At 37.8% G+C, this 26,815-nt stretch overlaps 1 protein-coding gene across 6 annotated transcripts in view; it reads left to right on the top strand.

Annotated features, from left to right (window-relative positions):
- Positions 1-26,577, top strand: part of LOC145359145 (speckle-type POZ protein) — a 117,853-nt gene extending 91,276 nt beyond the window's left edge. For all 6 annotated transcript variants that reach the window (XM_080213556.1, XM_080213562.1, XM_080213557.1 and 3 more), the window contains 5 exons: positions 4,583-4,760; positions 7,866-7,921; positions 8,579-8,701; positions 13,833-13,975; positions 24,556-26,577. In XM_080213556.1, the coding sequence (XP_080069682.1) occupies positions 4,583-4,760; positions 7,866-7,921; positions 8,579-8,701; positions 13,833-13,975; positions 24,556-24,700 (645 nt within the window). In that variant the 3' untranslated portion in view covers positions 24,701-26,577. The remainder of the gene's footprint in view (positions 1-4,582; positions 4,761-7,865; positions 7,922-8,578; positions 8,702-13,832; positions 13,976-24,555) is intronic.
- Positions 26,578-26,815: the final 238 nt, after the last annotated feature.

The raw sequence follows: 26,815 nt of genomic DNA, 5'->3' as shown, positions 1-26,815 counted from the left end.
TTGTGCCCTAACTCTGTCTCATTTCCCTATTGTCTCTGAGCTCGCTGACCTACATCAACTCCTGATCAGTGCCTTTATTTTAAAATTCTATTTTGTGGTTTTGAATGCCTTCCTCTTCCCCACCTCTGTATTCTCCTGCAGTCCCAGAACTGCCTGAGATATCTGCACTTCTTAATTGTGGCCTCTTGTGCATTCCCAATCATCACTGCTCCATCGTTGTGCCTTGAGTTGTCTGGACCCCCAAGCTCTGGAATACCTACATTGTTCCCCTCTACCTTGCTTTCTTCGTTTAAAACACACTTTAAAACCCAGTTCTCTGCCCAACCTTTGGCCACCTGACCTACGTGCCTTTCGGTGGCTTGGTGTCATACTTTGTTTCATAATACTCCTGTGAAGTATTTTAGACGTTTGTTGCATCAAAGGTGCTATAGTTGTGAAAGCAGAAACCCAGTTCAATATCTTTATATTTCAAAGCAAGTAATGAGTTAATCGATCCATTTGTGTATTAGCTGTTGGACCAGCTGTAATTGCAGTTGTCATGGGGTGACTCTAAGAACTTAGAGGTATGCTGTCTTTTCACTTTTTGGTCTTTAATCTGAATGTGATGCAAAAAAGATATCAAAACATAGATACTCAGGCATAGTTGTGATCTCAATTCTCAATATGCTTTTGGTATTTTTTAGTGACTTATTGTTGAAATTGATCATCATTTACACTATCACAACCATGTGCTGTTGGCCTGCCTCCATGAATAGACACAGGTGCTGTAACAGTCTTCTGGCTTCATTCCAATGAACTGTGAAGAGATCCCTCAAGGTGTCTTTATTCTATATATCTAATAATTTCAGAGATCAAGTGGACATCTAGTAGTCCCCTCGGCAATGATTGAAGCAACCAGCTGTTTAAATTCTTCTCTATTTGTGTTCAAAAGTTATTACATATGTAGATATAAAATAAACATGTACCAGAAAACTAAATCTCAGAAGAATTTTAGCAGAAGGAAAACTTGCAATTTATAGTACCTTTCAAATGCTCAGAACATCCCAGGCACTTTACTGTGAAGTAAGTTGTTTTGAAATGTAGGAAATAAGACAGCCAACTTGCACACAGCAAGCTGCCGCAGACAGCTATGTGATGATGACCAAATGACCTTTTTGTGATATTGAATGAAAAATAAATATTAACCAGTACACTGGGATAACTCCATTACTGCTCCTTGACATCATGCCATGGAATCTTTAGATCCATCTGAGAGGGCTAAAGTCTCACCCAAAAGATGACACCTCCAATGGTGCAATCCTCCTCATTCCTTCATTGAAGTTTTACCCTTGATTTCTGTGCTGAAGTAGAATGGGTCTTGAACCCACAACCTTTTTGAAAGCAGAAGTACTAACATCCGAGTTGGGTTGGTACTATTTATCAGTGTTTTAACTATGGTACTTACCTGATTGAAGGCCAGTTTTAAGGACTCCTTTGGCTTTTTCATTTTAGTGCATGGTACCTTTTTTGTGTGGCACGCATTTTAACTGTGTGAATTTGTGGGCTGCATATCATACTGTCCAGGTTCCTGTACAGGCATGCATCTTTAAAGGTAATTTTCCATGATGCTTTTTGATTTGTCTGAAACATTTTCAGGGAATAATTTCAAAATTAGCAATATTTTTCTATATGCACTTTCTGGAAGTATTTTGGAGCAGTTCTTTATATTACAAATACAGTTGGTCAAGGTTGATGAACAAGATCACTAGCAGAAGTATGAAACTTGGTACTTTCCTTAAAAGGGCAAGACGAATTTCTTGCACCAAATTTTCGTTTGAACATTATTATCTTTATGTAAAGCAATTCATGATGTGCTTTAGCCAATGGTGTTCTACAACTTCAACTTAATGGTGTAGGGACTCGAATTTCGCTCCAGCTTTTATATTGTTTTGACATACTTTTTATTCTTTCGAGACTGAATTAAGTCAATGGTTTGCCAACCTTATTCTTTCTTGATCGTTCAAAAGTAATTTGACCTCTTGCATTGGAAGCTGCTTCCTGCAATCATTGTTTGTTCTGGTCCAATATTACATACCATGACTATCATCTTGGTGTCAATTTTAATGGAATGTTTCAATGTCCTTGATGATTCCTTGGGTCCCTTTTCTGCCACTTCCAGGCAAAGAAATTGAAGTTTATCTTTTCAGTCCTATGATTATGCAAAATGAAGATGATGAAATGACATGAAATGTTATCACTAGGGCAATGTCCTCCAAGCCTTAATGGCCTTATTATGTTCTGAAAGTTGGATAAAATTGTTTTTTTTTCCAAACACCTGGATCATGCATCAAAACAATTATGTCGGATATGTGGGAGCTTGAAGGAGTCCAGTGAGGACTCCAAAAATAATTATTTTATCAGATTGACAGACTCCTTAATTGACAGACAAGGGAATTAAGGGTTATGGGGTGAAAGCGGGAAAGTGGAACTGATCCACTTCAGATCAGCCATGATCTTATTGAATGGCGGAGCAGGCTCGAAGGGCTAGATGGCCTACTCCTGCTCCTATTTCTTATGTTCTTATGTATTGGCTGCAAGTCCATCACTGTAATAGTGCAAAGGTTTGGGAAGTAATGAGGCGGACATAGTTATTTAAGGCTGTTCCTGCAAATTTTGTACCTAAGTCATGGGGTGATGGTAAATTGTTTTTTCAACATTCTTTGGAAGTAATTGTTAAGAGTTACTCTTTCCTTTCACGCTTTGACTTTGTTTGAAATTCTATGTTTCATCATTGCTTTATCTATGAGATTGTGTAGGTTTTTGATGACAAATAATTTACAGCTTTTCACTAAATTTTTGAAAAATATTAGGAGTTGGGTTTGTTACCTTGGGACACTTGGAGGGCTGATTGGATGTTTAATCGTGGAGGGGGAGGAGGGCAGTGTCATAGCCAAGTGTGGTCTTGGTGCCTGACACAAATTTGTTTAGATCGCAATCTCATCTGACTTATTTCTGTCTCTTTCCCCATCTTTAATCAACTTTTAAGTTTGTTAAAATAGCACCTCCCACTGTAATGTAATATTAGTTTTTGAAGACAGCCTTGTAGAAATATCTTGTAAATTTAAATTTTTCATATTTTGAAGATCTGTTATAAAACAAAATTAGCCCCTCCATACAGATCTCTTGCAACTATTTAATCTAGGGATCACATTGTAGACTGGAAGAAGATATCTCGGGCTGTATTTTACACAGTTCGAAGTATAAAGAGCTGAAGTCCAGTAAGTCAATTCACTTATTGAAGTGAATGAAACTTCAATGTTCCACATGTGGTCGTACGTGTCTAAAATTCCACCTCTTGGCTAAGTTTTTGCACCAACTGCACAATTCATTTGACTTCAGTAAGTTTATTGTTAGTCATTTTCCTAACTAACCGTAATCGATATTGACCAACTAGGTTAAAATATGTACTCCTGTATTGTCTGTTGTGGTGTTGGGTACGCCCAGTAGGTTCTAATGACAGCTTCATGGTCTGAAGTAGGTTAACTAAGTCTTTATTAACCACTAGAACTATATACAAATGTATAGTGATGCATACAAACTAGGAGCTGTCTCCATGCTTGTATCTATACGTGACTCTGTCCAATACTACACTGATTTTTAGGTGCGGGTTTGTGTTCTCTAGCATCGTTCTGTGGAAGGCATTGTATTCAGTTTCTCATTAACATTGTGTGCCAGACCATTATCCTACCCTGTCTGCATTCCACCAAGCTTTGTGATTACTCCACGTAGTGTAATGAACCTTCTATGAGGGGGAACCTGATTGTTCCTAGGTGCTTATGGTCTGTGATATATTTTCATGGATAAAGATGGATTGTTTAATGTATGTCCAAACATGGAAGTCATTATTTTAATCTGTGTTCTGTTGTTCATATGATTTGGCTGTTAAGTATGCACATTATGATAAATAATGCTAGCATAACATTTATCTATTGCTCTCTGTTCAAAGGTAATAAGTTAATACATATTGTGTTCACTTTTTAATTGCCATTTTCAGCATGTTTACTTTAACAGGCTGTTTGAACTAGTAGGTGAATTAGCCAACTAGCTGGAAATTAAGCTGCTGGCAGTTGTAAAAGAAGGAATTTTTTTGGAAGACAGTAAAAACGTTTACAGTGATTTTGATTGGAAATGACTTTGACAAATTGTACTGTTCTCTTAATGCACACATTGCTGTTTCAGTTGCTTTCAATGTTGAATAAATTTTGCAGCCCATGTCAGTCAAGCTTTAGGGCATGTTCTTGTATTGACATTTGAATTTATAAGAAAAGTGGCATTTTGACAAATCAATAGATTATCAAAGTGGGAAATGCATTATAATGAGTTTTCCCCTGCCCTTTTAACCTGCATTATGTTTACACACCCTGTCTACAATAGTTTTGTACAAAGTTAATGCACAAAAAAAACATTTTCCAGCCAGCATTGTTTTAATACTGGTGGTGGTGCGTTTATTTTCAATAATGCCAATTGGGAAAGAAAAGATTTCCTGTCAATAACTTTGTCTTGGTGTAACACAATGATGTTCATGTTTTCTTTTGTACTGTAGGTTAGTGTGGTCCAGGACTCAGTGAATATATCAGGCCAGAACACCATGAATATGGTGAAAGTTCCTGAATGTCGGTTAGCAGATGAACTTGGAGGATTATGGGAGAATTCTAGGTTTACAGATTGTTGCCTTTGTGTAGCTGGCCAAGAATTTCAAGCGCACAAAGCAATTCTCGCAGGTTTGGACCATTCTTGCACTCGTACAGCTTCTTACTAGGCATGTTGCTAATCATACTTAAGCGTTGATAAATTTGTTTTAATACCATGTATCAAAGTATGCATTTGTTTTAACCTGGTGTGTTTTTTTTTCTGATTTTCCACCGTTTTTAAAAGAAATCAAAAGCACACCAGGGATTCTGAAAATCTGAGGTCAAAATGAAGAACTCTTTCTTGGAAGATTGGCATTTGAAAAATAAAGAGGCATTAATATTTTAGTTGGTTATAGTGGGCTTTTGGGGTACAGAATGAGAGTGAGATGGAACCAAGAATTTATCTCTTAACAATGAAAATCGTGAAAATTACAAATAGGTTGTGTGGGTTCAATGAACGAGATAGGTGACACATTCAGTATTTTTTTACCAAGAATACTGTTTATCGCAAGAATTCTGTGCAGTAATATTTAGAATAACACATTGTGTTAGTTAAAGAAAATGAAACCCGCGATGCTTTTAAGTGAAACCATGTTCATAATTTTCCAGATCAGTTTCATGAGTCACATCCACTGTTTTTGATAGAATTGATTTGCATTTCCTCCTTTTGTTTGGCATTCTGGTCACAATGTTTTAATAGTGGAATTATTGATAATTGCCTCCAAATTAGCAGCAGTATTCTAATTTCCTTCTCAACCAAACAAGCAAATTTTATATATAAAAGAGGCGGAGATGAAAATGTAGCTAAAATGTGTAAGCATTATGATAAAAACCTGAACTGAAGTAGTTTTGGAGGCCAGGTTACTTCAGAAAGTGATTACATTCAGTAAATGGTGTAGATGAGAATATCAAGTAAAACTGCACTTGCCAGCTTTATCCTAACACACCAGTGCTGTATTTTATTGCTATTAATGCAGATGGTGAAGTGGACATTTAGTATGGGTTTGGTCACTTGCCATACATTTCCTCCTATCTGAATTACTCATTTGGATCCCAAAGCTTTGTATTAATCTATATAATTTCTGTAGAATCTTCCTCTGAAATGTCGGTTCATGGGCTCTTTTAATTTATACAGCTGAATGTGAGCAGTTGCCATGTATAACACCCATTTATTGCTTTGAAATGGAATGTACCAGGCTGCTTTGCATCATATGCAAGTTTCAGGTTATGCAAGGGGTACCCAGTCAGATAGTTGTTCTCCCACATTGTTGTTGAGCTGTTCCAATGTGCGATGCTGGAGGTTGAAGTTGCAGGTGTAATTTGTTGGATTACTGCAGACGATGGCAATTTTGGGCCATAGACTTTTGATATTTATGATAATCAGCTTGTCTGCTTTGATGGAGATAGAGTAGGGGCATCTGATTTTAGTTCCTAAGATTTTTTGGTGAGGATTTCCCCAATGCGAGTGGCTTGGGCATGTGTCACGTATTCTTGCAAAGTGTTTGTAACCAGGAATGTGGGCTCAACAGCTACAGTAGTCTGCGAACTGAGTTTCTTGCAGATGTCTATGGCCGTCTTCCTGTCAGAGGGTTATTTTGTGGGTAACCTGCATTTTGTCCAGAATAGGCCTTTAATGTTGAGCTGTTTGCTGCTCCTGTTCCTCTGCTTCCTTACTCCTCCACTTAACAGTTGGCTGCTATAGCTTGAACCAGGAGTCGGGTGGCTGCGGTGAAGTTTTCAGTTTTCAAGTTGGAAAATTTAACTTTAACATGAGAACCAAGTGGAGATTGCCAAGACTATCAATTCAGTCTTCTGTGGCTACCAGTCTCCCGTGATTCAGCATCAAAATATCCTGACTTCGATCCTGACCGTACATTGACCTACCAGCAACACCACCAGAGCACTGGAGCCAAGGTCAAGCTGAGGGTGCATTTCGTATGGAAACTCGGTTAGCAGAGCCAACGCACTGCTTCACTCGTTTTGGTCTAGCTAACAGCAGAGTACTTCTGCTTAACTTGACTTGAGCTGCCGTGTAAATATGTTTGATATCCACCTCCAGGAGTCATGGGATTTATTTTAGGGACATTGAGACAACACAACTTGAATGGTTTCCTGTGCTCCCACATGTTGAACTTCCACATATCTGCAGGGACAAAGTCCTCCTCAGATGCCACTGGTTGACAGCTAATGAAGCATTCTTGTTGGTACAGGACCTCAAAAGTACTCCCCAGCCATATAAACAGAACTGCTTTGGAAAGGTAGCCTGCATTTTGTTAACAGGTGTCACTCCATTTTCTATTGCTGGCTAGCTTTTGGGAGACTGCTGTACAGAATTTTTACATTGGCCTAAATAGAATGGTACTTGATAGCCAAACTCCATTATAAAGGATGAAAAATGAATTTAAAATGTGCAGGCCTTCTAGGTTTCAATCTGTTTGAACCAACACCAAGAAGCTTGATGTTGGATCTGGTAACAAATCTACAGATCTCTCCCTAGGAATTGGCAGAAAAAAAATTATTTCCAAATATTTTATCTATAATCGCAAATTATAACTTTGGGTTCAAGGACGGGTACTGGAGGAGTGCCACAAGAATTGCCAAGAGTCTTCCCTTTTCCCTCCCCATTGTCTATTTGAATAAGTGTGCATTGTGGATCAGGTGGATCTGTGCTATGCAATATTATGCAAATCTGTTCTGACAGAGTGCTATCAGATGTATTTAGATTGAAGCTTCAAATCTATTGTGGCACCCAAATTCAGGCATTAAGTGACGAAACCCACCAGGTCGATTCTGCAATATCTCTACTGCAGTCCTTATTTTTCATTGTTCCTGAATTTATGCTTAAAGCTATTGAAATTGTGACCCATATTTTTGCTTTTGAAATCGTACATGTGGTTTAAGTACCAGGATGTACATATCGTACTTATGGTTTAAGTACTAAGATGCTTAAAAGTGGATGATTATGACAAAATTTAGATGTTCAAATATGGTAGAAACAAATAAATACAAGTTGGCAGTCTGAGTCTCCTTTGCCCAAAGTGCATGTGCATAAGCTAATTTAGATAAGTACTGTGTTTTGTGCTTGTTACCTTCGTTGTAAATGTTTAAACCATTACATTTAGTGCAATCAGTCACTGCTAGTTAATTGGAGTCTGTTTGAATTAGAATAGTTAAATTATTTTTTTTTACATTTAGCTCGCTCCCCAGTCTTCAGTGCTATGTTTGAGCATGAAATGGAAGAAAGCAAAAAGGTACGTGCATTTAAATTGTAAGCAGAAATAATAGACACTGTACTTGGGCTGTGTTATTTAAGACACTTGCTAAGCCTCCATTTTCCTTAAATAAGATGTGTGTGAAAAGGCCAGATATCCCACTCGTTTAATGATTTCTCATATTGAGTGAGATATTCTCTCCAGGTTGCTCTAATGTAATCAATGACTGGGCATGCTTGAACTCTGGAAAAATCACTTGTGTTTTAACTGGGTCTTTGACTTCAGCACAGCCTGTGTTGCGGACATAGACTTCCCTGACCATGGAAAAGTATGCTACGAGCTGTTATACTCCAATACACTGTATCATCATGTAATGTTGAAGCATTTTACCTGTGTGTCCTTTGCAGCTTCTAATAACCAAGATGCACAGAAAGTTTCAGATTTTATCCAGCAGAATTTTTCTAGTGTTGGGGTGATAAAGTGTAATTAGGAAAGATTATGGAGCCACAGGGCATTTCTGCACAGTATTCGTCATGTAAAAGCTGTAACTGTGTAATTAGAAAATGAAGAGTTGAATTTCAATACCAAATTCTATTTTGTTCCTTTGTCATAAAAGAAAGATAGGCAATAGCAATTTTCAGTTGCAATTTAATTTAAAAATCACTTTGTTCTCCCCCACCCCTCAATTTTCTATAGAATCGAGTGGAAATTAATGATGTGGAGCCTGAAGTCTTTAAGGAGATGATGTGCTTTATTTATACGGGGAAGGCACCAAATCTTGACAAAATGGCAGATGACTTGCTTGCAGCTGCTGATAAGGTGAGTGGAAAGGTTAGAAAGAGACTGTGTAGTTAACCAGTATTTAATTTGGCAAAAAATGAGTTTAAATTGAAATAAGAGCATTGAAACTATTTGATTTTTTTGATATCTCTGCTTACCCCCAAAACAAAAGCAAGATTTCATAGGAATTAGGAGCAGAAGTAGGCAAATTGAGCCCTTTGAGTCTGCTGGGCTTTCAATCAGATCATGGCTGATCGTTCCCTGATCTCAAATCCACCTCCTCACCTATTCCCCATATCCCCTTTTTTATTCAAAATATACCTATGTCCTCCTTGAAACCATTTAATGATTCAAACTCCACCGCACTATGGGGCAGCGAGTTCCACAAATTCATCAATCTTTTTGAGAAGTAGTTTCTCCTTATCTCAGTTTTAAATTTACCACTTCTCAACCTATAGCTCTGACTTCTTGTTTGAGTTTGCCCCATAAGAGGAAACATTAAGTCTACGTTTACTTTATCAAACCTTTTAAAATTTTATATACCTCAAAGAGATCCCCTCATCCTTTTAAACTCCAGTAAGTATCAGCCCAGAATGTTTAATCTCTTGTTATGTCAAAACCCTTTCGTCCCCAGAATCAATCTAGTGAACCTTCTCTGATTCGGGCTTTATCATCGGAATGATTTTGAGTTGTTGAGCAGGTTATCAGATGAGTAATCCTGTTTTTTTTTAACATGTTGTTGGAGCTCTAACATTTTTTTAGTCCTAGGAAAATCTGAGTTTTGGTTTAACATATTGCCATGCACGGCAACATCTGAAGTAATCCAGATTTCGTAAGATTATTTTTACGTGGTATCCTTGTGATCCTAGTTAAATGATTTGTCCATAGACACGTCCAAGACTTGTATCCTACTGTGTCATAATCTAGTTGCCTTTACATCAACGAATGAGATGCTTTAATATTTGATAAACTATTGATATGCTGCATCACAGGCAGTCTGTATCATCTGTTAAAACATGAACTTGCTCCTGATGCTTTCCGTTTACTTTCATAGAAAAATGCAACTCCTGTAAGCAGCGTGTTCCCCACCATCCCCCAAACCAATCCCAGGAACTTAAACTTGTGTCCCATTAGGTATAGAATGTATTCAAGCCAAACCTGATAGTTTACATTTATTTGCAAGCAAAATAATTACATGCAGGTAGAACGTGGCATATAGAAACCAGTAACACAATACTTGCTTCACAGATGAACTGTTCCACATCAACAAAATTCAGAAATCTTAGCAGTGCTTCTGACTAATTTTCTTGATTAAATGATACATGGGTGATGACTTCAAAAAACCCTTCTTAGCCACCTCATGCAGAATAAGCAGTGTGAAGCAAGAATTTGAGATCTTAAGCACTGCTGCCTCATTTAATGTTAGATCTTTTAAATAAAACCACTTCAAATGCAAGCAATTAAGGTATTAACTATTTCTTACAATTAGATAAGTGGGTGAACAACAGTGTTTTGAGCCTTTGTGCTTATCACACTTACAGACATACAAATTAGGAACAGGAATAGGCTATTCAATCCCTCAAGATCATGGCTAATCTGATAATTCCAATTTCCCCATTCCTGCCTGCCCCCTTGTTAATCAAGAATCTATCTAGCCCTGATTTAAGAATATTCAAAGACTCTGCTTTCACTGTCTTTTGAAGAAAAGTCCAGAAACTCGAGACTCAAAAAAAAATTCTCAGCTCTGTTTTAAAAATAATTCTCTAACAAGAGGAAACATTGCCTGTACATCCACCCTGTCAATACCACTCAGATCCCTACAGGTTTCTGTCAAGTTGCCTGTTGCTCATCTAAACTCGAGGATACAAACCTAAGCTATCCTCCCTTTCCTTGTAAGACAACCTGTCCGTTCCTGACATTAATCTAGTAAGCCTCCTTTTGAACTGCTTCCAACGCATTTCCATCCTTCCTTAAATAAGGAGACCAATACTTCAGATATGGTGTTACCAGTGCCCTGTACACCTGAAGCATAACTTCCCTATACTTGGAATCAATTCTTGCAGTAAATTATATTCTATTAGCTTTCCTAATTACTTGCTGTACCTGTATGCAAACCTTTTGTGATTCATGCGCTAGGGCATCCAGATCCCACTCTGCCTTAATCTCTCACCATTTGGATAGTAAGCTTTATTATTCTTCCCGTCAAAATGGACAATTTCGCATTTGCCCACTCACTTAACCTGTCAAAAACTATTTCTAAAAATGACTTGTTTAGTTTTCCTTTGACTTTCAGCACTTTTAATCAATGGATAACTTGAGGCTTTAGCCATTAGAAGACACTGAATTTGTTTTCTTCTCAATCTTCAAACTCTCTTCAAAGCTTCCAGGCAATGGTACCTCTGATACAAACTGCTCGCTTTGTTACCTTATGGTGCAAAAACAATAGAACTATTTAATGCACATGGTACCTTTTGTCTGGTCACATTAAGCTACAATACAGAAATTATTCCTGTTTAATGCATTATGCAATTCTGATTCCTTGATGCTTTGATCAACTGATACTGATTATTTATATTTTAACTTAGAATATTTGAGCAGTAGAAGTTAGTGCTTCAGTGTTGCTGATCATAGACCTGAAGCTTATAGAAATTATCTTCCTTTGACTGATGGCAGGCTTAAGCAATGAGAAACTTGATGGAATTTTGCACAATCGGCCACTACTGCCATCCCCTGTTAACTAAGGATTCAGTTATGAGGAGAAATTGCACAAATCAGGGTTACATTTTTTGGAATTTGGTAAGTTAAGAGGTGCTAAGAAACCAAAGTTCAAGATATTAAGGGAGAAAGAGTTGATTGGGGAAAACTATTTCTCCTCTATTTGTGGAGTTTAGAACCAGGGAGAATATCTAACCTGAAGCCAGATCTTTCAGGAGTGAAGTTACCAAAACTCCTCTTCATGGGAAGGATGGTAGAGGTTTGGAACACTCCACAAATGGCAATTGATGCTAGATCAATTGTTAATTGTAAAATTGAGATTGATAATCTTGTCAGTCGATGGTATTAAGCAGTATGGAACAAAGATGGGTATGTGGATTTAGGTTGCAGATCATCCTTGATTTAATTGAATGGCAAAATAGATTCAAGAGCTTGAATGATGTACTCCTGCTTGTGATGTAGCACCAGCTTTGGTTGTAAAACTGGTTTTGATAGTATTACATTACGTCCCCATTTTCAGTTGCCTCGTACAGTATTGTTCTGCTTTAGCATTGTGGATATAATGTGACTGCTATGCACACTTAGTGCTGGTACCTCTGTTAGTGTCTTTTGGATGATCTGGTTGGAGCCGCTTTTCATTTAAGTGCTAGTTGAGCCTCTTCCCATCTTTTCTCCTCTTTATTTGACTCATTAGAAAAATATTGATGGTCTAGCAAGATTTAGTATCTCATTATGTATAAACATTTCTCACTTGCTGAACAGTGTGTCACTTAAGAGCAAGGAATGTTTGTAAAATTTCTCTCTAGTGCATCAGCCACACTGCAACTGTCTTTTCTGCCATTTAGGGATGGAAGCTTCTGTGCTTCACTTATCCCTTTTGCCATAAATCACAAATTAGCTCATTCTGTGGATTGGTAGCTGCTGTGGAATCAACTCAAAGTGACTCAGTTGGTAGCTTGGGACTGAGATGTGAGAAGCCGATCTGTAAACATATTGAACTGTGTTTTGCAGTATATAGTGTGATCACGTTTCATCTTTGTAGAGTTGTCTGTTCGTAACAAAAAATGGTTTGAATTTATTGTATGGGTCAAATCTGTAAGGTAGTAAAGCGCGAGGTTGTTTTGTAGTTACAATTTGATGCTTAACTATTGACAAAGAGCACCACACAAGTAAATCAACAACAAATATTTTGTAATATGATCTGAATGTCAAACTCAGTTTTTATAAACTTCTGAATTATTAACCCATTTGAGATTGTTATATTTTCAAAACTAACTTAGTGCCACATGGTCAGATTAGTTTATAAAAATGTGATCTGAATTCACATATTCTCTCTATTGACTATGGTTTTGGAAGTCCATGCAATTTATTTTCAGGTTGAATACAGTACTCATACAAGTGGCTAAATGAAAATGTTATTGGAAATTGCATTTAAATTTGAACCAGGTCAGGGCAATGATCCCTGCATTCAGACTGAGGTAGTATGCATGCATCTTAGAATTTCAGAAACTGTGTTTTGAATGAGTATATATTTTTGACCTGAGTAAGAAATGGGTATGGTCAGGGCCGGTGCAACCAGCAGACAAATTGCATAGAGAATCAAGATTTGGAAATGGAAGGTTAAGGTCTACAGATATACCACCAAAGAACCCTGATATGCGGACACGTTTCCATTAGTCTTTCCCAAAATTTAATGTTATAGTCCTCATGCTGTTTATGCGACAGTTTTATAAATTTGTATATCGACCTGACAATTCCAAAACTGTGAACCAGTGAATAATATCAAAACATAATTTAATCTAACCTACTGTATCGTAATGATTATTGATTGTGTGAATTGGGCATAAAGTCACGCAGTAACTGTTGCAGGATCACACTATTTATGAACCATATTAAATATTATGGCCGTGATTCTCCCAAAAAAAATTCTTAAGTCCCTAATTCAGTCCTGCTGGTCTCCTGAACCTCTCTGGGCCAAACCTTATGCCCTGATCTGTCCGATCTGGATGGCCAGCCCCAATCACCACCCTCCCTCTCTTCAACGCTTAAGACATTGCCAGTTTGCTGCTTGGGTGATGCCAGGCTGGTACTGCCCAAGTGGAACCCCCAACCCCTGGTTGGAAAACATGTGGAGGCAGTTTCCCCTCCCAACACCTTTTCCCCCAGTGTTCATTTCTTCTGGTGCATAGGTACATATCCTATGAAAGGTGCAGAACCTTTATTCATACTAGTGCACAATATTCAGTTTCAAAAGCTGATTGTGGGATGGGAAGGTTTGCCTAATACTTTTGCACCGGCCCTGGAAATGTTTGGACGTATTGTGATTCAATTGAATTTATTTTACAAAAAAGGCAAGATGTTTATAACCAGTTCCAATGGTAGTCACTGAATTGTGGTAATTTAATATTTGCCTAGTCTTCCATTTCTAAATGATCCAAACTCTTTATTGTTTCAGTATGCTCTGGAGCGCTTGAAGGTGATGTGTGAGGATGCTCTTTGCAGCAATTTGTCTGTAGAAAATGCAGCAGAAATTTTAATTCTGGCAGATCTACACAGTGCAGATCAACTCAAAACTCAAGCAGTAGACTTCATAAACTAGTGAGTACCAAAATTCAGTGCTGTAACAAACTGAAAACTTTTTATAATTATGCTTACAGGCTGACTGTCACAAGGTCAGTACCTTTAATCTCTAACTCAGTTTGAGCTTGGGCAGCTCCTCTCAAGTCTTGGATGAAATCAATCCTGGATGCTCCAAGCAGCTGACTGCCCACAGTTTGTGCTGTGTGTGAGTTAAAATCTCAACTCTGCAGCTGGTGGTAATTTGCTGAGGTCAAGGCTAAGCAAGCTTTACTTGACATTTAAGGATCCTTGATGTTAACATTGAATTCCCAAAATGGAAAAGTTTTGCTTTCCATTGTCAGCCCTACTTTCACAAGCTCAAAAAACACATGTTGCAACTCTGGCACTATCCCATTACAAGTGGTTTTGTACATTTACCTGTTTATGATACTGCTATTAACTTTTTTTCTGCTTTGTAGCTTCATCTTTTTGTTTTCTTTACTTCAAAGTTTGGACTAAAAATTACCTGGTAGCGCCACACTAGTTTTAACTTCAAATCTTCTGAAGCTTCAAATTTGTACCCTCTGAATCAAAACTTTTTTCCTCCAAAATCTTGGGTTTAAAGTGGAGGGTTACATCCCTCTACATTCCAATTATTGGGTGGTATTTTTGACTAGGCTGACTTGCAGGTGCCTAATAGTAACGTGAAAAACAGAAGTATCTAAAATATAACAACAAATTTCCAGATTAGGACAGATATCAGGTGGTTAAAAATATTTTAAGGCAATATTTGACAGTCAAGCGGAGTTACGCATATCTGTATAACAAAATGGAAATTATAAATAGTGATATGGCTTCAATTTGTGTTTACTATTTACTTTACCCACTTTTCTTATAAGTAGCTAGTTGTAAAGCTGTAAACATATGGGCAGCAATTTGATCACAAAAATTAATGCTATGTAAATGAAATTATTAATTTGTAGTAAATACTGCTTGAAATTTTTTCATGTGTTGCTAATAGTTACATGTTTTACATAAAATCTGTTAAATGGTTGCAGGAAGCAAATAACAAATATACTATATTGCTTGAAGAGATGCAGTTTAGATTCAATATTAAATGCCATAGCACTTGTTGATGTTTTTGCATGGTTAGTTTTATTAAATGGTTGTAATTTGAACATTGGACAGAGAGCAGTAGTGGCCGAGTCATTGAATGTATTCAAGGCTGAGTTAAATTTTTGTTCTATAAGGGAATTGAGGAGGAATGGACCAATGAGTCTATACCTGCTCCCGTGTCAGATGATTTTGCAGTAATTCCACTGAGATTTCAGTTCTGGTTACCATTCTCTTAACACATTTAAACCCTCCAATAAGTAAGAAATAAAACTAGTAAACTCTGGAAGCATTTTTTTTAAAGCAGTGCTTTTGGAGATAGAGCTAAGACCTCTTGTAGCATATATATGTTGCCTGGGGTGACGCATGGTGAAAATACTGCACTGAGAGAACAAAAGACACACTTCACAGCACAATGGTGTCCTTACTGATAAGCTGATAATGGCTTCAAGGATCAAGGCCTTTCCTTTAAGGAGAGATGCAGAATGAATAAATGGACTATTTTTATCCTCCGTACCATAGGAGATGGGAGTTAAATAGCTATTTTTTTGGGACGAATTCCAGTCACATGCTAGGTTTGATAGCAGTGAAAAACAGTACAATCTTAGCATGCAATAAGTCAGAATGCCAAACCTCAGTAAAGCAGACTTCAGTAACCTAAATAGCTAACATACTTGGGACAGGTTGGAGTGCTGTGCCACTGTTTCTATACAGTTGAATCACAGTTTATTAGAATAAAATTGAGAGCAAGATTTGAATTGTATCAATATTTTCCATGAAAAAACAGAAAATATGAACTTCTTGGTGTATGTTTTAGTGCTGAAGGTAACCTATATCTTGGTACGGTTTGCAGTAGTATTCTACTGTGCATTGAAGGATCTTGTGGTAGTAAATTTAACATTTGGATGAAGAATTTGTACTTCCTATAACACTCTTGGCTTGCTTGGTGACAATCCAGTACATTAGAATTTTATGTTTGGATCAAACAAATAAAGGCATTAGTTATCTGTTTATTTGAAACCGACATTAAGAATCTGCTATGCATATTTTGCTTGATCCCAAATATTTTCTTTAAACAGAAATCTGTATTAGATGCATTAGGATGTTAGGAGCTAAGTCTAGTGATCTTATGAAAAATATGCACTTTTTTTGCTTATCCTATTCCTACTTCTAATTTAAATATATTTTGTATTCACTTGTGTGGTACTGACCCCTGAGTTTTGCTGACTGTTTTAACAGGATTCTTGTTATAAAACAACATAACTGTCAGCAATGATCAGATGACATTTCATGTGAAAAATCTCACATGAAATACTATAAAAGAATCAATGCCTTCATGTTTCTTTTTACAATACTAAATGATGCCACAATGCAAGTTTAGGGGTTTGTAGTTAAGTTTTTAAAAGTAATGTTTTGATCCTCACATTGTGTGATCTGTATCACAATTCCTACAGGCTTGTTGATTTGATCCCAGCATATTTGGGGTGGTAAAGAGCGTACAAGTCTAGCACAATCAAAGGCTGACATTTAATGCAATCTGCCAGGTGTCAAAGGCAAATGAGGGTGAGATTGTATCAAATTAAAAACACAAAAATACAAGCAGTCTGAATTCGAAAAATGACTAGTTTAGATAAACTTGCTTAAAATGATGTGAATGCAAACCTGTTTTCACATTATACTTCAATAATTAAAATTGAGCCAAGAATGGGATACATAATGGAAAAGTCTGGTTTTGCAGTTTTTTTGAAGTTAAGCTTCTGTACTAATCTCAGCTAGTTACCGCATTCTGCTCGTCTGTTAGGTTGGCAGAAAATACAATCCAAAACTTGAGTTTGCTTTGCCTTGCATGATTGAAGGGACCGTGTTCTCAATTTCAATTTTAAGCTAATGTGCCTTCTGGTTTTGGTGTCCTGAGTAAAAGATTGGTCTGTCTCGTTAGAAAGCAACTATTGTCTGTCATTTGTTCATCATACTCTGCATCAAGCCTAATAGGGCTTTTTAAAAAATCAATTTGAGTTATGAGTTCTAGTATTGCTAGTTAAAAGTTGCCATTTTGGTATTAATGAGGAATTCTTGGAGAATTAAAATATATGAATTCCATTTTAAAGTAAAACCATACTGTGAAAATCTAGCCTTAGAACACAAACTGTGAAATTCTGGTATTGGGGGTTCTTTATGCAAGTAAATTTCTGTAAGCAAGCAAGTAGATGCTTGCTTTGCTGGAGATTTGATCTTGTAATGGCATTTAATGTGGAGTGACAACTGTGCTTAGAGAGCATAAAATATAACCATTAGTTAGATTTTCTTGTAAATCTTTTCTAAAGGAAACTTGACATTTAAGTTAATGGAGAGGGATAATTAGAACAAGATGTTCTTATATTTTATAATGCCCTTATAAAATAAGGTGGCAGAGCTGCAAGATCACATTATTTCCAGCTCTTTAACATGATTAGCATAGAAAATGAAAATATGCCTATTCATTCGTCAGCCAACTGAGGAACAGCATGTTTGAGGACTGGATCTCAAACCCTGGGACTAAGGTCATGGTTTACTGGCTAGTAGTGAGGGACCCATGTGCTGTTACATGAATCAAAAAAAATTGAACAACCTACATCAAGCACTTGGGAAATGAGGCCAGTGCTGCCTTTGCAAGATTCTTCAAATCCATTGGTAAGAAAGACCACAGCATCCTCTCCAAGCCAATATGCCTAGCCTTAAGCTGCTATTTGCTCAGTAGCAGCTTTGCTGACACCAGACTCCATTGCAACTGCTCTGCTGTGATCCCAGGTCATGGCTGGAGACTATTAGCACGTGGAATCATTTCCAGCAACTTGTGTGAACCTCTGGCCTGTGACACATCAAATGGTGAACGAGCGTGCAGAGGTGAAGGAGTCAGGGACAGTAAACCACTCATCTGCTTGACACTTCAAGCGTCACCTGGCCTTCATGTGATCAAGTCTGAAGATCATGTATTTGATTTATCAGCCATTTCCGAGCCACTGAAACTGGAGTGGGAGTGGGTAATCCTCAAACCAAAGGCACTGACGAAGAGGGCCTTTAAAAAGGAACTTTAGAGATTGTTTTTGGGGGGGGTCACTCATTAGATAATTCCTTCTGCACGTAAAAAGATGTTTCCCTTGAGCTACTGCCGCTGGGACCTTTGTCAGATTAAGGCTATAGAAACTCAGAAGAACATGTTTTGTCTTCCCTTTGTGCCATTAGACACAGGAAACTGTCAAGGTCTCTTGAGCCTTAACCTACTGAACAATAGGGAGCAGAACACCCTAGGTTTGAAGCCTGGTTGCTGCTGAGTTAACTAGGTTTCAGTGGGGTTTGACTACAAGTGACCTCCTACCCCCTGGGTTGGAGTTTTAAAAAAAGATTTTTAAAAATTCACAAAATTATAGAATGCCTACAGTGCAGGAGGAGGCCATTTAGCCATCGAGGCTGTACCAGCAACATTCCCACCTAGGGCCCAGCACCACATATTTACCCTGCTAATCCCCCTGACATTGAGGGGCAAATTTAGCCAATCCACCCAACCTGCACATCTTTGGACTTGTTAACACTGGTGGTGGGTTGTTGTTGAATTAGGAGTTATACATTCATAATTTATAAAACTGAATAATTTTTTGATTTCTGGTAGTCTCTTTGCCAAATGGCTTTAAGAAGTGTGAAATATCTCCTACTGAGGATTAATTAAAATCATTTTAACTTGATAGTTGCTGGGAGAATAGTCAACAAAGGTGGGACAGCACGGTAGCAGTGGTTAGCATTGCTGCTTCACAACTCCAGGGACCTGGGTTCAATTCCCAGCTCCAGTCACTCTGTGTGGAGTTTGCACATTCTCCTCATGTCTGCGTGGGTTTCCTCCGGGTGCTTTGGTTTCCTCCTACAGTCCAAAGATGTGCGGGTTGGGTCGATTGGCCATGCTAAAATTGCCCCTTAGTGTCCTGGGATACGTAGGTTAGAGATATTAGCGGGTAAAAGTATAGGGATATGCGGGTAGTGCCTGGGTGGGATTATGATTGGTGCAGACTCGATGGACCAAAGGGCTTCTTTCTGCGCTGTAGGGTTCTATGATTCTGTAAGGTCTAGCAGTTGTAGTTTTGTTGAGAAGTTCTGATTTTTTTCCCCCTATTTTTCTCTCTTCACCCATCCCCAAAGATAAAGAATCTATCCTTATCCTCAGTGAAGAAAATAATTAAATCTATCCTATAATTCACCTCTGCTTAAATAATCATTATCAATTTTTAAGGAAGTTATCTTGAGTGCAGAGAGATTCTAAGTTTTGACAGTTTTGCTCACCTACTAACTACCGAACTGCAACCAAAGTTTGCAGATGAACATCAGTTAAGGTTGATCTTGCATTTAATCTGTAAGTACGTTTTGATGGTTTGGAACTTGACTATCAGGTTCTCCCACTTAGTTACTAATGAGCAAGTAAGACGATTTTACAAAAAAAAATGAAAAGCTCTGAGCGCTGTGACTGTTTGGAGTGTTTTGCTTTAATGCAGACCTGGCATACCACTGATGTAACTCCAGCTCGAGTCTGAAACCTGTGTGGTCTGTCTGTAGCAACAGTTTGCAGCCAGAAGTCGTTTTGGTTTTCATAAGGGAGCTTTCACAGATAAAAGAAAACTACACAGTATATTGTAGCAAAGAACATATTTTAAAACACCCACTTGTTGAGTTAGTATATCTGTAAGGCTTTCCCATCAGAAAGGCCATCATAGCTTATTAATCCAAGTACTAATGAGATATGTCAAATTTGGTATTCGGATAGACCACCAGGGAAATACAAGATGGATTAGGAGTGAGAAATGAAGATTTCGGAAGCACTTTGTTTTTAAATCCATAACATGTTATGGATTTGCCTATGTTAGACTTTTTTACATGGTTGTGTTAACATTTTTGAGCTTTATTGCTTTCTTGATCACTGATGTAGCAAGTTCTCAGTGCTAGTTTGTCAGAACTGGTGTCTACTGCTTTGATTGCTTTCGTGAAGAATTAAATGTCCTTATTAAACATTTTGATTCATTTTTCTCCTAAATATTTTGTGCTTAATGATCTCGAGTGCATTTTCTAGGTTACTATTGACATTTTCAATGTTTTTCATTAGTTCAAAATATTTATAAATTAACTTTGGTTAACCTCACTGCGTAAGTGGTGGTTCACAATATAGCCTTGCATAATTGTAAGCTATACAGGCTAAATTTAAATTCCAAATTGTGTTGACCTCAGCCACAACAACAACTGGGGGGGTTACTCTTTCCCTCACCCGCTTACTAGGCAGGAAAAATAAATCAATCTGTATTGGATTCCCACTCCTTTGTCACTGTTCAGTGACTTCTAGAAACTGAAGATGTGTGCAGTGCAGAGATGATAGAATCACTGACTGAAACTTACTGCTAAAGTTTACAGAAAAAATAATGATGCAGACAAGGTTTTAGAGGCAGCTGGTGCCTTTTGTGAATTTTGGAGCAAAATTTGACAGCCTCAGGAAAGGAATGGGAAGCTGACCACTAAAAGTAACAATATTTAGCTTTCTATTCACTCCTGTCCAAACAAGCCAGTCTGTTAATCGTTCTCTCAACTTAGAAGACTCCAAAGCTCTTTTCCCATTCAGCGCTGTCCCACATGACAGTCTGCCTAAGATTCATTGAGTTTTAATTGGAATAGTGAGCAGGATCTCATTACTTAATTTTGGGGCAAAAAAAGCAGCAAATAATTTGCAAGGCAATATATACCACGCTGTGAAGCACTGACAAAGATCAACTAGGATGGCTACCCCACTGATTTTATTTTGCGTCGAGTTCTCAAAAGTCCCATCAGAATTCTTTGGAGCCATTGATTACATGTGATTGTGGGAGGAGTGGCATCAATTTATTCATGTTTCTTAGCATGGCTGTGATGGGATCACTGCAGGTCAGTGGGATCAGGCAGCTCTTTAGTTGTGGCATTTGGGAATTTGTTACATTTTGAGGCAGCTGAGAAGCTCCCAGTTTCAATCATGTGTTGATTGAAATCAGTATCCTTCCTGATAAATAGGAGGGAGAATTCTATGTGATCTGCTGTGCTGCAGGGACAGTTTATACTGAGGGAACCCATAAGAAGTCCAGACTCCATGATCTTGATCCAGTTTTCAGTGGAGGCATGTTTTCTAATCCATAAGTGCAGTACACACTGAATTGGGTTTTCTACAAGATTGGTCACATTGCTAGCAGTTTCATGGGTTGCTATCCAGAGTGTGACTAGAGTATGTATAGGAACTGCCCTTCTGGCCAAAGTCTCTTCTGTGTTTCCACCAATATTTCTTTGGCATTACAAATAAAATTTTCAGAACTTGTCTGGAGTGTATTTTGTGTTATCTTAAGCAGGCCTTTGTGTACTTGCAACTTGGGCCTCAAAAAACTTTGTATCTGGGAGGAAACCTTTTTTGTTTTAATTGAATTTTCCAATATTTATTTGCAGTATTAATAATTGGTAGGCAAGTTATTACTCTCAACATTTCTGTAAACATTGAGTAACTACTGCCAGTCTCATATTTGGCATTGAGGTCATAAACTTGGAAATGTAGGCAAGTTCCTAAACCTGTAAAACCAGATAGACCCGCAGAACAATGCCCAGCGAAAAGAAAAAAACATTTGCATATGTATACCATCTGATCATGTCTCCCAGAAATGTGCTAAAACACAATGAATAAATTAAATATTGTGGAAAGTATGACAGTCATTTAGCATAGTACAGGCTACCATAGATAGCAATGAAGTGAATGACTAGTTTGACCTGGTTGAGGGCAGAATGCTGGCTGAAAGAACTGCCAATGATGCCATTGAACCTTTGGTGTAAACTTGAATTACTTAACAAAGGTTGAGACTGGGTTTGATGGCACATCTAACCGATGGCACCCTGGACTCTAAGCTGACTTACTGAAGTTGTCTTCTGACTTGGAAACCAGAATGGAAGTTACTGAGTCAAGTTAACGCTAAATAAATTTAATAATTTTGCTAAAGATGGTCATGTTGATTGCCCTCAGAATTTCCAGTTTTAATTTCGTTTGATATTCAAAGATGTTTGCAGAATTTTTGATTTATTATTGTCATGTATTAGTATACAGTGAAAAGTATTGTTTCTTGTGCATTATATAGACAAAGCATACCATTCATAGAGTGCAGAATATAGTGTTACAGTCATAGCTAGGATGTAGAAAAAGATCAACTTAATGTAAGGTAGATCCATTCAAAAGTCTGATGGCAGCAAAGCTGTTCTTGAGTCAGTTGGTACCTGACCTCAGATTTTGGCATTTTTGCATCCTCTCCCCACAGACATGATAAAAATGCTGATTCTAGCCTCTTGGAGAGTACACTGAACCCAACGAAAGAACAATTAAAGATGACATCCTTTATTTAATTAAGTTTGCTGGTCCACCAGGGCTTTACAACTTTTTAATACTAGTTTTTAAATCATGATGTATTTTTATAAGATCGCATGGACTGTCTCATCTTAACTTTGTGTGTGTTCAGGTTAGAAAGGCTTTATTTTCTGAGCCGTTATTCACAAGTTGTCTTTCTAGCTGTTTATTCATGACCTAATCCTGCATTTAGAGAGTGAGGATGAAGTTGCCTTTTCTTGGGCATTATTAAGGGCCGCTGATAGACATTGAGTGCTGGATTGACCTGAAGAAAAACATGTAAACAGAGTGGGGACTCCAGGTTGCAGGGATTTAAAAGATTTCGAAGGAGAGACCAGGAAATGGGGTGGAGCAGCATATGAGGAGAAGCCCAGGAATGGGGAAGAGCGGTATAATAAAATGAGAGACCTGGGAGCGGAGCAGCATAAAAGGAAAGGTCCGGGAGCAGAGGAGAGCTCTGTAATCAGGCTGAGAATTTGAACCAAACTCGAAAGAAAGTGATGTTCACAAGTCAAGTACTCACTGGGTGAGTATGGTAGTTTTTATTTTGATTTGAATTAGTCTATTATAATTGAAACCAGATTGATCAATTAATATGAAATCTAAGGCCAATTTGATAATTTAACATAATTACAGTCAGTGTTTAATTAATTAGACTTGGCTGTTGAAGTTAAAGTTAATTACCCAGGCACAGTATATTTGGGTTTTTTAGTAAACTGAAATGAGATTTTTATATAAGAGTTAAGTAAAATGTTAAACTTTGCCTCTCTATAAAACAAAGTGACATCAGCTAATGGAACCTGGTGAGTGGTTAGTGAATCTTTATTTAAGTCTGGCGACTATTTCTGTTAAATCAGTTAATAGTCTAACAAATAAAGGCATGGCAGGACATCTTGCTCTCCAACAGGTATTCAGTTCTGAATACTGGTGAGAGCAATGATTCCTCTGGAGAGTGCAGCCAAAACAAAGTTCATGGCACCATGGCTGGCCCACCTGAACAGCCATAATGTGAGATGCCGGCATTGGACTGGGGTAAACACAGTAAGAAGTCTCACAACACCAGGTTAAAGTCCAACCAGTTTACTTGATAGTAAACCCACAAGCTGTTGGGGTTTGGCCCTTCATCAGGTGAGTGGAGAGTTCTGGTCTCAAGCAGAGCATGTAAAAGGCACACACAGTTTACAGAATACTGATTAATACTGTAAAGACTCACATTCTACTCAGTATTCTGTAAACTGTGTGTGCCTTTTATATGCTCTGCTTGAGACCAGAACACTCCACTCACCTGACGAAGGGACAAACACTGAAAGCTAGTGGGTTTACTATCAAATAAACTGATTGGACTTTACCCCGGTGTTATGAGACTTCTTACTGTGTTCACCTGCACAAGGCAGCACGAAGAAGATTGGGACAGCAGTAGCGATAAGGAACTATATCGTTAGGAGGACGGTGTTTCTGCGGCCATTTGTGAATCCAGGATGGTATGGGCAGAGGGGGTGTGTGAACAGCTGTGGTCACCACCCATGTTGTAGTGAAAAGGACATTCACATCTGCCCAGGTGCTGTGGGTAAGTGAATATTTTAGCAATTTATACATGTGGCAATAATTACCAGAAGTGCTTACCAGCTCCCATAACATACTCCAGTTTCTCCTTTCTTAAATGAAAGTAATCTTCTTAGGGATCAGAAATGTACTTGAACTCCTGTTTCCAGCCCATTAGCTGACTGCAGTAATCTTTTAAACTTGGTCATGTGAAATGGAGCAGGTGGGATTTTCTTCAGCTTTATGCATTTGTGTTTTCTTCTCTCTCCTATTTTGGGCATAATTAGATATTGACAAATTAGTGATTTTCACCAGTGGTTTCATTTTGAATGTATTGTCCAGTTCTGTAACCCACAAGTAACACATCACAACTGTTACATTTCTTTATGCAATTTATTTACTTGGATATAGAAGGGAGAGAAATAATGGCAAAATTAAATTTCAGCAAAGTACTGGGAAAAGGATGTGATATCTTGAAAATGTCAGCTAATGCATTGACCTATTATAAATGTGTGTATATAATTTACTTATTTTTCTTTCGTCTTTATAGCCATGCCTCTGACGTAATGGAAACATCTGGCTGGAAATCTATGGTTTTGTCCCACCCTCATCTGGTGGCTGAAGCTTACCGGTCACTAGCATCAGCTCAATGTCCTTTTCTTGGTCCTCCCCGCAAGCGACTCAAGCAATCCTAAAGTGACATTTAGAAAATGGAGCGCATCATTTTAACAGCACTGACCCGATCACAATGTTGCACAATGCAATGTATGAAGCTTTCTGACGCGCTTCCCGCCGTGGGAAGGACCGTGCTTGGTGTGCTAATGACCTTTCTGCACTAAGCACTTTGGGGAGAAAAACAAACCACAAACTTTTGCTGCATTGTCTTGTGCCCCCTAGACCTGGCTGAACGGATTCCCGCTGTTTTTTTTAACGGATGTTTTTAGATGTTGGCTCAGAAGCTTTCATTATGGGGGGTGGGGGGGAAGAAAAGGGTAGCCGTTTAACTTGCACTACTTCATCTACTTCATTTCGTGAACTTGAAGCCAGCTTCTGTCAGCACAAGAAAAATGGATAGGGGCATCGAGAGTCAAATGGACGACCTCTAAATGGAGGAGAAGAGAAGCGCCCAGGCTGTGGATGCCATAGATGTCAATGGGCTTCTTTTGTCCTTCCAGTGAAAATGCAAATACGTTGGTGTCCTTAGCCACATCTGACCCAAAGTGTGCACGTTTGCAACTGCAGTCAAAAGAGAAAACTGTCTTAGCACTTGTATTATCATTATAATAAAAAAAAGAACATTTTTACAAGGAAAAATGAAACCACAGGAATTTGGGTCAAATTTTAAAAACATGGGAAGAAACCATTCAGTTTAGACTTTACCCACGTGCTCTTAGCAGTCTAAGCTAATAAGAGCTATGGCTGTGTAAATGTGTTTTGAAATGAATACTGAGGTTTCATGTATAGAATGTGTGAAAAATGTATTAGCATTTTTCTTGGATGGATTAGCAAATGGAACAAAAATTGATGAACACATTTTCTTGTTCAATGAAGAAAAACAGTCCTACTTCAGCTCCTGAATTCAAGCTATTGTCAAACACACTCAACCATTTCTACCCCAGAAGGAAAAGGTTAATTTGTAACAACCTGTTCTCAGGTTGCATTGCCTCCTTTGATTCATTGCTTTTCAGAAGTGGGGAAACAAAATTTAAAATAGTCAACTCCCAAATTTTTCTTTGGAAAATATAAATAAAATACTATTTTGTATTGAAATGCCTTTTGTGTATTTCCTCTTTAGAGGAAATCCTTTTTCCCCCAAAAATATTGTGAAATATTGATTAATTGTATGGTTTTGACAGTAAATTCAGCTTTTGTTTAGTGAATAAATTTTGTGCAGAAATTATTTTTAAAGACTGTCACTTAAACAGAATTTGTATTGATTTTTTTTTTCCAAACTTATTTATTGGAGCAAAGTCTGCTATTTTGATTTGATTCAATAGTGTTTGTAATGTTATGCTTTGAGGGCATCACAAACTTGTATGAAGAAGCTGATCTCCTTTTGAGACGGTGATTAAAGTGGCTCTTGTATTGTCCTGTTACCAGGGTTGGGATCTCAGTTTTACAAACATTTTGAAATGAGAATGGATGCCGCAAACAATCCTTGCATCCTGGAAGTTTAGTTCTGAAACTTGGACATAGTTTCCGTGACGTCTGGCTGTGCTATCAAGAGCTTAAAATTCTGTATTTTCTTTGTCCCTTTCCTTTTAAAACGAGTTTGAGCGCACTGCCTTCTCCCAGTGTTGCTCTTTGCCCCTTTCTGTTCCCCCCTCCAAAGTAAGAAGGTGGTGCAGAGTAGAGAAAATAAAATCAGACTGGAAACTTATGGTGGTTGAGTTTGCATTGTGGCACTTTATGATTTTGTTTTAAATCAAAGCTGTACTCTTTTCCCCACAGGCAATGGCAGCATAGCTTTACATTCCTGAAACTATAAACTGTATGGTCTGCTTTCATTGCTCATGTGAACATAGCAAAATGATATGTGGATAGGCTGATATATTAAAGTATGTCACCTATGTATTTTGTCCTTTTATCTACCAGCTTATTCTCCATTTCATTGTACTACACTGCTTATTCAAACCCTTCCATCTCTGATGCTCTGCTTCTTGAAAGAGCTTCACAAATTTACTTTTGAACATTTTCATGTGTGTAATGCAATGCTAATTAATTAGAGCTACTTAGACATATGCTACATTCCATGCAATAGTTTGGTGAACAAAGATTTTATCCAAAAAGGTGATGGATAAAATTGCTCT

The sequence above is a fragment of the Carcharhinus amblyrhynchos genome, chromosome 27, assembly GCF_965287045.1.
Source record: "Carcharhinus amblyrhynchos chromosome 27, sCarAmb.v2.hapA, whole genome shotgun sequence".
NCBI classification, from domain to species: domain Eukaryota; kingdom Metazoa; phylum Chordata; class Chondrichthyes; order Carcharhiniformes; family Carcharhinidae; genus Carcharhinus; species Carcharhinus amblyrhynchos.
The sequence above is the reverse complement of the archived record's forward strand: the minus strand, read 5'-3'. Positions and strand labels throughout refer to the sequence as shown.